The sequence below is a fragment of the Canis lupus genome, chromosome 33, assembly GCF_011100685.1.
Source record: "Canis lupus familiaris isolate Mischka breed German Shepherd chromosome 33, alternate assembly UU_Cfam_GSD_1.0, whole genome shotgun sequence".
Classification (NCBI taxonomy): domain Eukaryota; kingdom Metazoa; phylum Chordata; class Mammalia; order Carnivora; family Canidae; genus Canis; species Canis lupus.
In genome coordinates this window covers 15293911-15308276 of record NC_049254.1, presented here as the reverse complement: position 1 = coordinate 15308276, position 14366 = coordinate 15293911, and the positions used below count along the sequence as shown (strand labels likewise).

At 40.1% G+C, this 14366-nt stretch overlaps 1 protein-coding gene across 1 annotated transcript; it reads left to right on the top strand.

Moving 5' to 3' along the window:
• The first annotated feature begins 1854 nt into the window (after window positions 1–1854).
• On the top strand, window positions 1855–13951 carry LOC119877831 (uncharacterized protein C2orf16-like). The gene is made up of 2 exons (XM_038582755.1): window positions 1855–2937; window positions 13566–13951. Exons 1-2 carry the CDS (start codon window positions 2359–2361, stop codon window positions 13653–13655), a joined length of 669 nt encoding a protein of 222 aa, XP_038438683.1. The 5' UTR covers window positions 1855–2358; the 3' UTR covers window positions 13656–13951.
• The last annotated feature ends 415 nt before the right edge of the window (window positions 13952–14366 follow it).

The window sequence follows — 14366 nt, the reverse complement described above, 5'->3', positions numbered from 1 at the left end:
TAAGCAAAATTTTAAAAATTCACTCCCCAGCCTTTTCGGAAGCCTTAGGTCCTCAGAAGAACTGGTGAAATCAGAAAAATAATAACAAATGAAGAATTCTGCTTCTAGCCTTTAGACAGAAAGATTCCTCCATTTAAGAAAAAAAAAAAAAAGAAAGCTGAAGATATAAGGATCAGACAGGAAGGCTAATGGGGTGGGGAAGGGTGGCAAAGAGCCCTCATTTCTGGGTTGTGTGCTCTTTCTAGACAAACCTCTGGATCCCAGAGAGAAAGGATGTCCAAAGAATCTAGTCAGATGGGTCTCAGCACTATGGTGAACTTCAGTGTCCCAACACAGCATGGGATTCCATAGTACCAGACACAAGACTGAAGGGGTCACCAAGATAGGAAAAAGAGATGTGTTACGAAAAGACCTATAAAGATTAAGAATTAGATAGGAAGATGTACATAAAGGTACACTTTTGTGAGGACAAAGGACACAAGAATCCATCCCGCTGAAAAGGAGCACAGGTGATTACTATTAAAATGACTGGGATTACATTTCTTCCACCCTGTAAAATGGCAGACTAAAGATAGATATCAAATCAAAGTGTAAAATAAATAAGAACTAGAATCATAAAAATTATAGACAATTAAAGGAAGAAGAATTACAAATGTGTATACACACACACACCTTACATACCTGAATTGTGTCCTGAAGAGCATATCTTGCATACCTGGTTATCAGAAGCCAAGCGATTCTATAATCGGCATTCCAAAAATGGCTTCCCTAAGAAAGATCAAAGACGAATTTATTAGCTTAAAACTACATATGTTCTCAAGGTAATTTAATATAATTCTCAGTAAATCATAGGTAAGTTTTCTTTCATGATAAAGATATCAGTATGAATACATTCTGGGTCCAGGGTCAGGGTGTCTCAAAATCCTGGGATAGAGATCGAGGGGTGCTCTCCACTTCCTGGGAGTCCGCTTCTCCCTCTCTCTCTCTCTGCCCTTCCTGCTCACATGTTCTCTTCTTTCTCTCTCAAATGAATAAATAAAATCTTCAAAAAAAAAAAAAAAGGGGGGGGGAAATCCCTGGGTGGTGCAGTGATTCAGCCCCTGCCTTTGGCCCAGGGCGCGATCCTGGAGACCCGGGATCGAGTCCCACGTCGGGCTCCCGGTGCATGGAGCCTGCTTCTCCCTCTGCCTGTGTCTCTGCCCCTCTCTCTCTCTCTCTCTCTCTGTGTGTGTGACTATCATAAATAAATAAAAAATTAAAAAAAAGATTAAAAAAAAGAATATATTCTGGGTCTATATCTGATGGTATTTATATTCATACTTTGGGAAAAAGTGTGTAAGTATTATTCTATAAGAGCTACATCTTCCATTACAAACACCTAGCCATTAAAACTGTCATTAGCAATCTACTTTTTTTTTAAATTACATAGTAAGAATCTTCACATTAATTTTAAATAAATTAGCTCTACTCTGGATTAAATATGACTTTTTATGAGGCCCATATTATTCTTAGTCCTCAAACTTGCATAAATTTCATAGATTAGAACATCAATTTTAAATTGGCACATACGGTTAGGCCGCTAACTGAATGTGTCTAATTTGACTGGTAATTGCAGGCATATATTGTTCATTTTTCCAGAATTATACTCAATTCACCTAAATTACAATTTCAAGCCAGTTGGATGTGCGGATTATACCCTCGGGCTCATCTAGCAACCGGTCCCTCCCCAGGGCCTCACTTAGCCGAGATTCGCTGAGGGGAAATTTATACACGTGTAAACTGAGCCGAGAGACGTACACCGCCCGTGGCCCCCCCAGGGGCCCTCTGTGAAGTCACCTCGAGTCAGGAGAGGAGGTGGCCGACCCCCGTCCGCGCACCAGGGACACGTGGGCGCCCACCTGCCCGAGGCCACGCACTCACCTGGGGCAGCGACGAGCTGCGGCGCCACATCCCGCACACAGACGAACCCCAACGAGCTGCTGACACGCGGCCAAAGCGCACAGACTCAGAAACGTGGCGCCTCAAGTAAGGACCAGGGCTGAGGCGCACCACAAGGCGCGCCTGCGCCAGCGACGCCCGCACCTGCGCTCTGAGGCCAGGTTCACCAGGAGGCGCCAAGGACGCCTGCGCGTGCGCTCTGAGTCCAGCTCCAAGAGGCGCCAGCGACGCCCGCGCGTGCGCTCTGAGCGCAGCTCCACCAGGAGGCGCCAATGACGCCCACGCATGCGCTGAGTACAGCTCACAAGAGGCGCCTGCGACGCCCACGCATGGTGAGTCCAGCTCCACTAGGAAGCGCCGGCAACGCCCGCACGTACGCTCAGAATCCAGCCCAGCAAGAGGCGCCAGCGACGCCCACGCATGCGCTCCGAGTCCAGCTCCACCAGCAGGCGCCAGCGACGCCCACGCATGCGCTCTGAGTCCAGCTCATCAAGAGGCACCAGCGACGCCCACGCATGCGCTCTGAGTCCAGCTCACCAAGAGGCACCAGCGACGCCCACGCATGCGCTCTCAGTCCAGCTCACCAAGAGGCACCAGCGACGCCCACGCATGCGCTCCGAGTCCAGCTCCACCAGGAGGCGCCAGCGACGCCCGCGCGTGCGCTCTGAGTCCGGGTTCACCCAGAGGCACCAGCGACGCCTGCACGTGCCCTCTGAGTCCAGCTCCACCAGGAGGCGCCAGCGACGCCCGCGCGTGCGCTCTGAGTCCGGGTTCACCCAGAGGCACCAGCGACGCCTGCACGTGCCCTCTGAGTCCAGCTCCACCAGGAGGCCCCAGCGACGCCCACGCATGCGCTCTGAGTCCAGCTCACCAAGAGGCACCAGCGATGCCCACGCATGCGCTCCGAGTCCAGCTCCACCAGGAGGCGCCAGCGACGCCCGCACGTGCGCTCTGAGTCCAGGTTCACCCAGAGGCACCAGCGACGCCTGCACGTGCCCTGTGAGTCCAGCGCCACCAGGAGGCCCCAGCGACGCCCGCGCGTGCGCTCTGAGTGCGGCTCCACCAGGAGGCGCCAGCGACGACCGCGCGTGCGCTCTGAGCCCAGGTTCAGCAGCAGGTGCCAGTGATGCCCGCACGTGCTCTGAGTCCAGCTCCATCAAGAGATTGCGGCGGACTGGCACCAAGATTTCATAGCCTGAAGGCCTCCTCCTCGTCTGTCCCACGCTCCCTCCGAGGGCGAGCTAGCAGAATTATTCTTAAACATAACAATAATTACGATGAAAATGCACACTTCTGTGCTAGCTGGTCCCAATATGGAATTTCCCTGTATGACCCATCCTTAGAAACATCAGCTCCTAAGATGTCAATGCACATGGTATTTCCAACCAAAATTGTTAAATTGAAGCAACGATACTCAAGAATACAGTATTTAAAAAAAAATCCAGTTTGGAATAGTTCCAGTATCAGTTTGTAGTTACCTACAGCCCTAAAATTATTTAAATCTTGTTTTTTTTTTAATTTTTATTTATTTATGATAGTCACAGAGAGAGAGAGAGGCAGAGACACAGGCAGAGGGAGAAGCAGGCTCCATGCACCGGGAGCCCGACGTGGGATTCGATCCCGCGTCTCCAGGATCGCGCCCTGGGCCAAAGGCAGGCGCTAAACCGCTGCGCCACCCAGGGATCCCCTAAAATTATTTAAAATACAGTCATAGAATGAGAATTGGGAGTTAGAAAGGCAGCTCACTACGTAAAAATTCCATGGGCCGTTCCTTTCTTTGTTCCGTTTTATTGTCTCTTTTCATGTGGCCTCTATAGCCACCTGGCTGCCTCAGGGTTAACTGTTCTTTGAATAAGGATGGAGAAATGTTCACCTCCAGCAGCTGACCCCGAAATAGATGCACTAGCGAAGGATCTGAGGCGTAGAGAACTGGGCCATTTGCCCCTAGCAAATAGGTTTTGTAATCATTCAAATTTGAATCAGGGCTGGGGAGAGGCAATAAGGGTGGAGTCGAAGGTTTGGAAGTTGAGGGTTGGAGGTTCCAGCTCTTACACAAGCTGTAATTGCAAAGTTAAGTCCCATTATCACTTTCAGAGACCAACAAAGGACAGAAAGTAAATGTGACCTAACCCACTAAACACCCCCAGAGGGTCAAGTGTGAATATTTTGTGAAATTTCCATTCTCAAAAATTTCATGTTGACATATAGAAACAAAATGGATGCAAAGCAAGATAAGCATTTCCTTTTAGCATAGTAATGATTAAAAGAAACTACCTGACAGTCTGCCATCCCAAAGAGTGCACAAAATATGTCTGCAAAGCAACTGACCAGTCGATATAACTCTCATTCGTCTAGTCATTCAACAAATATTTTTAACATCGGCTGCCTAGACACATGACAAACTAGAAAGATACTCTTCTCTAATTTTCATGAAATCTATAGGGTAGTATGTGTGTCACTGAACTAATATTGATCAAATGACTACAATATGCCAGACCTGTTCTACATCTGGCAACGAACACATCTCCTTACTTGGGGATGGCTCACATTCTAAGGAGAGAAGCAATAAATAAACAACTAATATTTAAAGTATTGACAAATCCAATGGGAAAAAACAACAAAGGAGTGATCAGAGTATTTTTAGTTCATGTCTAAGTGAACCCTGTTTAGGATTTTAAGATTTGGTGGTTTAGGATAGACTCCTCTATGGTAGTGATGTTTCAGCATAACTCTGAATAAAATATGGAAATGAGTCATGGGAGTACATAAGGAAGAAACATTTTAAGCAGAGAGAGTTGGAAATGTGCTTGCATGTTTAAGGAATATCAAAAGTGACAAATTTATTGAGCACAAAGTTTATTGAACTCTGACTACATGCCAAGAACCAAAGACCCAAAATAAGGAAAATCATGTCCTAGCCCTCAAGGGGAAGAAATATCCCTCAAGGATTTAAGTAGAAACAGATACAAACACCCACCCTAACTCCAGGTAGTTGACATAATTGTCTTGGAAAATCTCTGATAAAGTTAATATATGGAATAATTATCATTAAAGGGTACAAAAAACTAGAATCAGCACAATCAGCCAGTACTAAGGGAATGCCATGACCATTAGAGGCAAAAGTATTCCCAGATATAAATGTCATTAGGGAAAGTGATACAGGATAGCTAGGTTCTTATCTCATGCAGTCGAGGAATGACTCGAGGACAACAGAGTGAGCAAAGCGACAGAAGTTTATTAAGCAAAGGTAGAGTGAAAGCTCTCAGAAGTGAGAGGGGTCTCGACAGGGTTGCCACTGAGGGCTTTTAGTGGCAAGTCTTTTATTGAGAACCTAGCCAGGGAGCCATGGCCTGGAGATTCTTGTGCAGTCTTGGTTTGAGCAGGGACTATTGATAACAACTTAATGATAATGACTTATTTCTTTGTGGTCTGGTGAGTTTCTGTGATTACTTAGTAACCATCAAATGGAGATACTCCCTAACATTTTGGAGCTAGAGAGCCAGGTTTTGTTTTGTTTTGTTGTTGTTGTTGTTATTGTTTTCTTTTTCTGTTGCCCTGTTTCCTTGGGATGGGTAGAAGCCTGACTCTGGGCCTTTCCCTATCTTTCCCTGCCTAGCCCCATCAGCCCCTAACTCATTTCATCAAGAGTAAAGAGGTATGGGTACGGGAGAAGAACATATGCATTTTTAGTAGACATAATGAGGGATGCCTGAGTGGCTAAGTGGTTGAGCATCTTCCTTCAGCCCAGGGTGTGATCCTGGAGTCCTGAGATCAAGACCCACGTCGGGCTCCCTGGATGGAGCCTGCTTCTCTCTCTGCCTATGTCTCTGCCTCTCTCTCTCTCTCTCTCTCTCTTTCTTTCTGTGTCTCTCATGAATAAATGAATAAAATTTAAAAAAAGACATGACTAAAATGATTTTTTAAAAAGATTTATTTATTCATGAGAGACACGGACTGAGAGAGGCAGAGACATAGGCAGAGGGGAAGCTGGCTCCTCGCAGGGAGCCTGATTCAAGACTCAATCCCGGATCCCAGAATCAGGACCTGAGCTGAAGGCAGGCACCCTACCGCTGAGACACCCAGGTGTCCCTAAAAATGATTTTTCAGTCATTCTGTCTTTAACAGAGGCAAAGTTACTTAAAATGGTGTCATGTAAATACAAGTGCTCTGCTGGCTAAAAATCACACCAAATGTTTATGTATATTAGTATTTATATAGTCCGGGACACCTGGGTGGCTCAGCGGTTGGGAGTCTGCCTTTGGCTCAGGGAGTGATCCTGGAGTCCTGGGATCAAGTCCTGCATCAGGTTTCCTGCATGGAGCCTGTTTCTCCCTCTATGTCTCTGTCTCCCTCTCTCTGTGTCTCTAGTGAATAAATAAATAAAATCTTTAAATATATATATATATGTATATATATATATATATAGAGAGAGAGAGAGAGAGAGAGAGAGATGTCCTCAATGTGCAGCGTAGGACTGTTAAAGCAAATAAGAACATTTAAAATAATCTCTTCCCAGGTTTTGTTTTAAACAACCCAAATCATATAGCTTTATGCTAAAAATACACCACTCTGGGCTTTCTAAATAATTTTATTAGAAATTCTTCTATTGCTGTATTAACTAAGTAATCTATCACCTTCTAAGAAAAAGGAAGGTTTTTGAAGGTTGTCATAAATAATCTATTACCAGGGGTGCCTCTGTGGCTCACTCGGTTAAGTGTCTGCCTTTGGCTCAGGTCATGATCTCAGGGTCCTGGGATAATGTCCTGTGTCCTAAATCAGACTCCTTGCTCAGTGGGGAGTCTGCTTCTCCCTCTCCTTCTGCACCCCCCCCCCCCGCTTGTGCCCCTCCTCAAATAAATAAATAACATCTTAAAATAAATAATCCATTACCTCATCAAGGGGAATATCTTTGCTAAATGCATGTAAAAATATGCATGTCAAAAGGCATGACATTCATGGGGACTGGCCTCGCTGAGGCTATCTCCTTTATTTCCGAAATATCCCAAATATCTCAGGCAGGGTTTTGTGCAAGGGCAGTAAAAATGAGGAGAGGAGAAAAAATGGATTCCAAATTTTCTATGAAAATTATTTCATCAGTTTTAAAAATTAAACCATAAATAATTTATAATATCCTTAGATTTTTGTTTTCTTTGTCAGTTTGGATAGATTAAAGTTCCATATGGCTGAGATTTATTGTAATTAATAGAAGTATATTCTAAAAGAGTCATTTCTGAAGAAGAGTCGACACCCTTTAAGAATTGTAACTACAAAAAAAAAAAAAAAGGAAGAGAAAGAAAAACCCCTACTAGGTAGGTTAAGAATTTAATTAAACTACAACAAACCAAGGGCAAGAATTGCAAATTCATATTTTCTAAAATTCAGAGATTTAAACCTAGGTACACTTTTAAATTACTACTGGCTTATTGTCCCAATCATAAGAAATTCATCCACTCCCTAGGCCTCTATTTATATACTTAAGCCAAAGTAGAACAAATCAGAATAAGGTGTTTAAGTACCTACTACGTGCCAAATCCTGTTTGAGATACTCCACGTACTTTCCACATCTTAGAGGCTTATAACAAAATAGCCTCAAAAAGATGATTTTTGACAAACTTGTTCCTCTGCTGTTCTAGGTTGAGCTGCTCTCAGAAATAATATCCAAGGAAAGGGAATAAACCAGAAACACCATGACCCTAATCATCTACTCTCATATCTTGCAATTGCAAGTAAATAGACTGTTAGGGCAAATTCAATTTCTTCCTTGCAGTCAAAAGCCCTACAGCCAAGAATGTAACTTCCTTAGAAACATTTATATAGAGAATCAAGCTCGTTCAAAGTATGAACGATTATGAAAGATCTCACTATTTATATCTTATATTCATGCTTATAAATGCACCTACTCTCGTGTATACACATATGCTCACAACATTAACATTCTTCATTCAGAACATTATAGAATTTTTTCTCCATCTAAATCTCTTGTTAAACAAAAATGGTTGATGTGATTGAACGATGGTAAGAAAACCTGTGTCAGTACCATTATGATACGATCCATATGCATAATAAAAAATTAGGAGATTCCTGGGGAACTTTCCAAGATGTCACTGAAGAACAGCTTTTGGTAGATTCTGAATCATTAATTTTCTCTTCTTTTTTAATAATTATGGATCTATCAACAGAAAGTGAGTTATAGAATGTCCTTTGATCAGTCAATCATCGTGATGGAGTCAACCACTAGGCCAGATGCTCCTGCTATAAAACCAGGAGAGTCCTTTAAGAACAGTAAGAATATGAATTTAATACCAAAAAAAAAAAAAACCTCATTATAATATTTCTCATGAATGTAAATACTTGTAAGTTAAATATTATTTTTGCCTTAAGCAATAAAACTGAAGATATACTTTTGAGAAAGTATAAATAAAAATGAAGACTATAGTAAAACTCTAAAATCTCTCATTTTTTAAAACTGCCCCTTAACATATTTATTCTCTTTGAAACAATTACATTTCTAGGAATTTATTCTAAGAAAATAATTAGAATTCTATTCAAATTAGGACTTTTTCTGAGCATTATTTATGACAATTAAATTGTATCAGTAGACTCAATTCTTCTCACTAAAATACGATTTGTAAATTATGGCAAATGCACCTAATGGGATATCATTCATTTTTGAAATATCATGTCTTAAAATAACTTTTAATATCTTAGAAAAATGTTCATGGTATAATGTTTAAAAAGTAAAATACAAGATAGTATTTATACTTCTCAACATTTCATATGCATAAATGCAGAAAAGAGGACTAGAAAGGAATAAATTAAAATGGCATCTGTGCTTCTCTATGAATAGTAAGATTATATAATTTCCTTTTTGTGCTATTGTATATTTTATCCATTTCCTGTGATAAAAATATAATACTTTTTAAAAAGAGATTATTTAAGTAATCCCTATATCTAACATGTGGCTCTAACCTATGATCCCAAGATCAAGAGCTGCCCACTCCACCAACTGAGCCATCCAGGTTCCCCAAATATGTAATACTTTTATTTAACATAAATGTTTGTTTTAAAAAATATTTATTTATTTAAGTAATCTGTACACTCAACACTGGCTCAAACTCATGACCCGAAGATCAGGAGTCGCATGCTCTTCCAATTGAGCAAGTCAGGCACCCCAAGATATATATTTTTTAAGAGAGCAGGCAGGAGGAAACTTTTGGAGATGACGGCTATGTTTATGGCATAGATTATGGTGATGGTTTCACAGGTGTGTATACTTATCTCCAAACTCATCAAGTTTTTTTATATCAAATTCGTACAGTTTTCGTATGTCACTCATACCTTAATAACGTGATTTTTATTTAAAAATGTGTTATTTGGGGCACCTCGGTGGCCTAATGGTTGAACATCTGCCTTTGGCTCAGGTCATAATCCCAGGGTCCTGGGATCAAGTCCTGCATCAGGCTCCCCACAGGGAATCTGCTTCTTCCTCTGTCTATGTCTCTGCCTCTCTGTGTGTCTCTCATGAATAAATAAAATTTTAAAAATAATGTATTATTTTAAGTTGTTTATCTTATCTAATAAGAGATGGGGCTCAATCTTACGACCCTGAGATCATGCACGACCTAAGCTAAAACCAAGACTCAGATACTTAACCAATTGTGCCACCCGCGTGCACCAACTACTATTCTTATAATTGTTTTATTTTAATAATTTTTAAATGTAAGTAGTTAGTAATCTAAGGGATTATGTTTGATTGATTTTATGTTTTATGATGATCATGATGTGATTAGTTTTTCTTCTCTGCATTTTGTTTCTTCCTTCTCCTCAGCATATTATTAGTAATCATTAAACATGATTAGCTAGCTGATTAATTTATTTTCTTAAGATGCAGTTGACATTTAATTGAGGTAAATGCCTATACCAAGTAACTACAGCAACATTTTCTAAAGTGATGTCTATGAGAAAAAAGTCCCATTATAAAACAAGTTTAGAAAACACTGCTTAACATCTTCCACTACTTCCCAATTAGAAAGTCAAAATTTAAATATGGATATTTCTTGAGAGGTGGTATCATATAAGAACTTATATCTCTATACTAAACCCACTTTTTTCCAAACTTATTTTTTACAGAATCCTTTCCCAGAATTTATCTTTTAGTAATCTAAGGAACTAATGTTTGGGGGCTAATGTTAATTTGTAAAAGAATTACCTGGGGATAGTATTAAAATTCATAATCTGATCTAGTAAATCAAGAATGAGACCTGAGATTCTTCACTTCGTACAATCTGCATTTCTCATATGTCCTGCATGTTTGCTGACCACACTTTGAGTCCTAATACTATAAAGAAAATACTTTAGGAACAGAAAAAAGCTTGAAATATGCCTTACAGCCACCTACCCACATACTCCCATTTTTTTTTCTATGAACTAGCATAGCATTCCTTCATTCTCCACTGTGTGAGGCATCCTATCAGATGAGTGCCAAACAGAAGCTTCAAAAATTAGACATCTGAAAAGATAACAGCTTTGTTTTAGAGAAACACCTTATGTTGTCTTTCCAAGTGAGCTAATTTATAGTCTGAACATCCTGGTTTACTACGTTACTGAATGGAAGGTTAACATTAAATGCCTGTGGCCCAGGCTAGGCCCTCAGCTGTAATAAATTTAAATGGCATCTCATTTGCATGGAGCACCTTCTTTAGTATTAGCATTTCTATTCCTTTGAGAAATCCATTACTGCCCTGTTCTGTTAACTTTTAGACCAAGAGTGAACTCTTGCTAATTCCCTAAAGTCATGTAAATTATCTTTAAAAAATATCAAAGATTAAAATACATAAATCATTTTCAAAAGAAGTAAAAGTGGGAATTACATTACTTAAATTTCACTTTCTCAACCATGGGCCGTTTTATACTGCAGGGGACATTTGGCAACATCTGGCAACATTTTTGGTTGGAGAGGAGGGTGCTACTAGATTCTGGTGTGTAGAAGTCAGGGGTGCTGCTAAACATACTACAATGCACAGGATAGTCAGTCCATTACAACAAAAAAATTCTCCAGCCCAAAATATCAATAATGCTGAAGTTGAGATACCTTGCTCTAAGAACCTGTGCTATTTCTTAATACTGCCTTTGATTTGATCAGGGCATGGATTGGAAAACTAGAAAGAATATGTCAAGTCCCAGGCCATTTCTTACTTGTGGTATATTTAAGGCCAATTTGCAAATAACAGTGAAGAGGGAAACTGTACAGGTTGCTAGCTAACTCTCTGGAGAAGATGAAGACATTTAGGCAGGTCGCTGAAAACTCCAGTAGTCATAGTCACAGTCACAGGGAAAGAGCTGAAGTACCACTGGGCTATATTCTCTGGTTATATTGGTCAAAGTACCACTTTTTCTGAGTACATTTTTGGTTATTGTAAACCAGTGAACAGGCTAAGATTTCCCAGGGCTCCATTAGAAAAACCAGTTTCCAAGTGATGCATAGACGGTTGTGAAAAGAGGAGTCCTCACATTCTGAAGTTGTGACAGTGGGAGCTTAACCTCCTTGTTCCTAAAGAACTGATTTCAAGATTAAAAAGTAAGATAATACATGATGATGACAATGAATTCCTTCCTGCCCACACATCCTTCTTATTCAACACACTGATGTCTATCATTTTCAAATCTCCCAGCCCCGACATTAAGACTGCTTTACAAATGCCAGCTATTCAGTCATTGTAAAGGGATAGCGGGAAAAGGAGTTGGGCTAGGGAGAGTAAGGAACATGAGGAAAGAGGAAAAGTGGTCAGAGAAAGCTCCAGCCTAGCAGAGACTGGGCACCACTCTGAAAGCGTAGGGGAACGGAGTAGAATAGCGTATGCAGACTTCATCACGTTGCCACATGGAATGTTACATAGGATCAGGTGACTTTATATGAACTTTTCATTACAATGAGTTCAGAAACTAAGGGTTGGAAATATGTTTATGGGGAATGTACAGATGGCATGCAATTTTTATAAATATACTGAGCAACAAAATTACCATGTTATAGCTCAATTTTATCAACACATACAACCACTAGAGTGACAAGAGGAGGCATACTATTTGGGGAAAAAATTTAATTTAACTAATGGATTTATAAAAATAAACTGAGGAAAAGTGTAATTAACAGTGGGTTGCCTGAAATGTAGATTATATAGATTTGAAAGTGAAGAATAACTGGGCATGGTAGCGTCTGCAGGTAAATGACAAGATTCAAAATGCTCTATATTTGTAAAAATTACCATAGCTAGAGCTGGGGAGTACTACTGTCCCAGTAGATTCCTTGAGATTTAGAATATGTGGGTTTGAAGTGAAGAGCAATTGAATACAGTGGTATCTGGAGAGCTAAATGACAGATTCATAAGGTTAATAGGGTTTCTGAAGCTTTAACCAAGCTGAAATGGCAGAGGTGGTAACACTGTGTGCCAGGGCAGCTGGGGATTGCTGAGAGGCTGTTAAAATTAGGGAAAACTAGGTGCACTGGGCACAATAGTGAGAGACTGAAGTAATTCCAAGAAAGAGAGTGGAGGCAGAAATATGAAGCTATCTGAAAAGGATAGGAGGACTCAGTATGTGCACTGCCATCAGAAAGGTCCAGTACAGTGGGAGTCATGATTATATCAGGGACTAGAACATGAGATTGGACATTTAAAAAGAAAAATCTTACAATGCCTACCAGTCTCAGCAAAAAACAGTTTAGAGTTGGTAATTGAATTCATTACTATAGAAGAGCAATGTATTTCATGGATACCTGCATCAGAAGAATTATCTGGATACATATTTAAGATAGAGATATATAGGCCCCATGGAAGATTGGAGTCAGAAACTCCTTGCCATGTATAGGAAAAAGCTTTTACAAGTTTCCAACATGATTGAGGTGCACACTCAAGACTGAAACATACTGCACTGGAGATGAGGAAGACTATAAGGTTGTCTATGTATCCAAGACCCAGACTCAAGCTGGTCAAGGACAGAGCTGGAAAGGGATCTGCAGCCTCTACCTACACTAAGCCAGGTAGTACGGGCACTACCCAGATTATTTATTGCTACCACCAAGATCCTCCCAGGAGTCTAGTGGGACCATACATTAAACAAGTGATTTCCTGCATTTATTTTTTGTTTCTGCTACCATTACAGTAAAATGTAATGTGAAATAGAAAGTATCACATAAAAATTAGCCCACCATTTTAGAGGTTGTTTTAATTTATTAAACATGTCAAGAAGGCACCTAGGTGACTCAGTGGGTTAAGTGTTCACTTCTTGGTTTTGGCTCAGGTTATGGTCTCAGAGTAATGAAATATAGCCTGGAGGCAGAGCTGGGCTCTGTGTTCAATGGGGAATCTGCTTGAGATTCTCTCTCTCCCTATCCCATCTTCTGTGTTTTTTCATTTCCCAGATAGGCTGTAAGTTTTTTGAGGTCAAGAATATACTAATATTTCTTTACACTCAAGAAAGTGCTCACTAAAAGCTTATTTGAAAGAATTAACAGAGTATTAGAGAATAATATGAGAGAAGATACCTGATTAAAAAATAATATAAAATAACTGAACATTGTGATTACTTTTTTATTGAAGTATAATTAACTTATAGTGTTATTTTAATTTCAGGTGTACAACATAATGATTCAACAATTCTCTACATTACTCACTGCTCACCAAAGAAGTATAGTCACCATCTGTCATTATACATTATCATAATTGTATTGATTATATTCCCTATACAGTACTTTTCATCTCCATGATTTATTTATTTTGTAACTAGAAGTTTGTACTTCTTAATGCACTTCACCTATTTCGCCCATTCCCTACCCACCTGACCAAGAATCAGTTAAACACTGGAAAAAGAGTTGCATTCAAAAGGACAAGAAAAGCAGACCAAAAACAACAACAACAAAAAACCCTAAGAGAGAAAAGAGTTCAGAACCTAAATGAAGAAAAATTCAACATTCTACTGAGAAACATACAAAATAAATACTAGAAGGATATATCTTATTCTTAGTAAGACACAGTACTTAAAAGCCATCAATTTTTTCAATCCCAATAAAAACAACAAATATGTCCCCCTTCTTTATTATCTTTCTAAGAAACATTTTTATTGTAGCCACCATTTTAAACATTTTTAGGTGTACAGTTCAGCAGCATTAAACACATTAGCATTCCTAAGCAACCCCCACCATTTCCAGAACTTTCTATTTTCTCAAACTGAAATGTTCTATCCATTAAACACAAATTCTCCATTCCTCCCACCTTCCAACACTGACAACCACCATTCTCCCTTCTTTCTTTATGAATTTGAATACTCTAGTTACTTCATTTAAGGGAATCATTCGATATCTCTTTTTTTGTCACTGGTTTTTTATTTTGCTTTGCATATCTTCAAGGTTTATCTGTGTGGTAATGTGTCAGAAT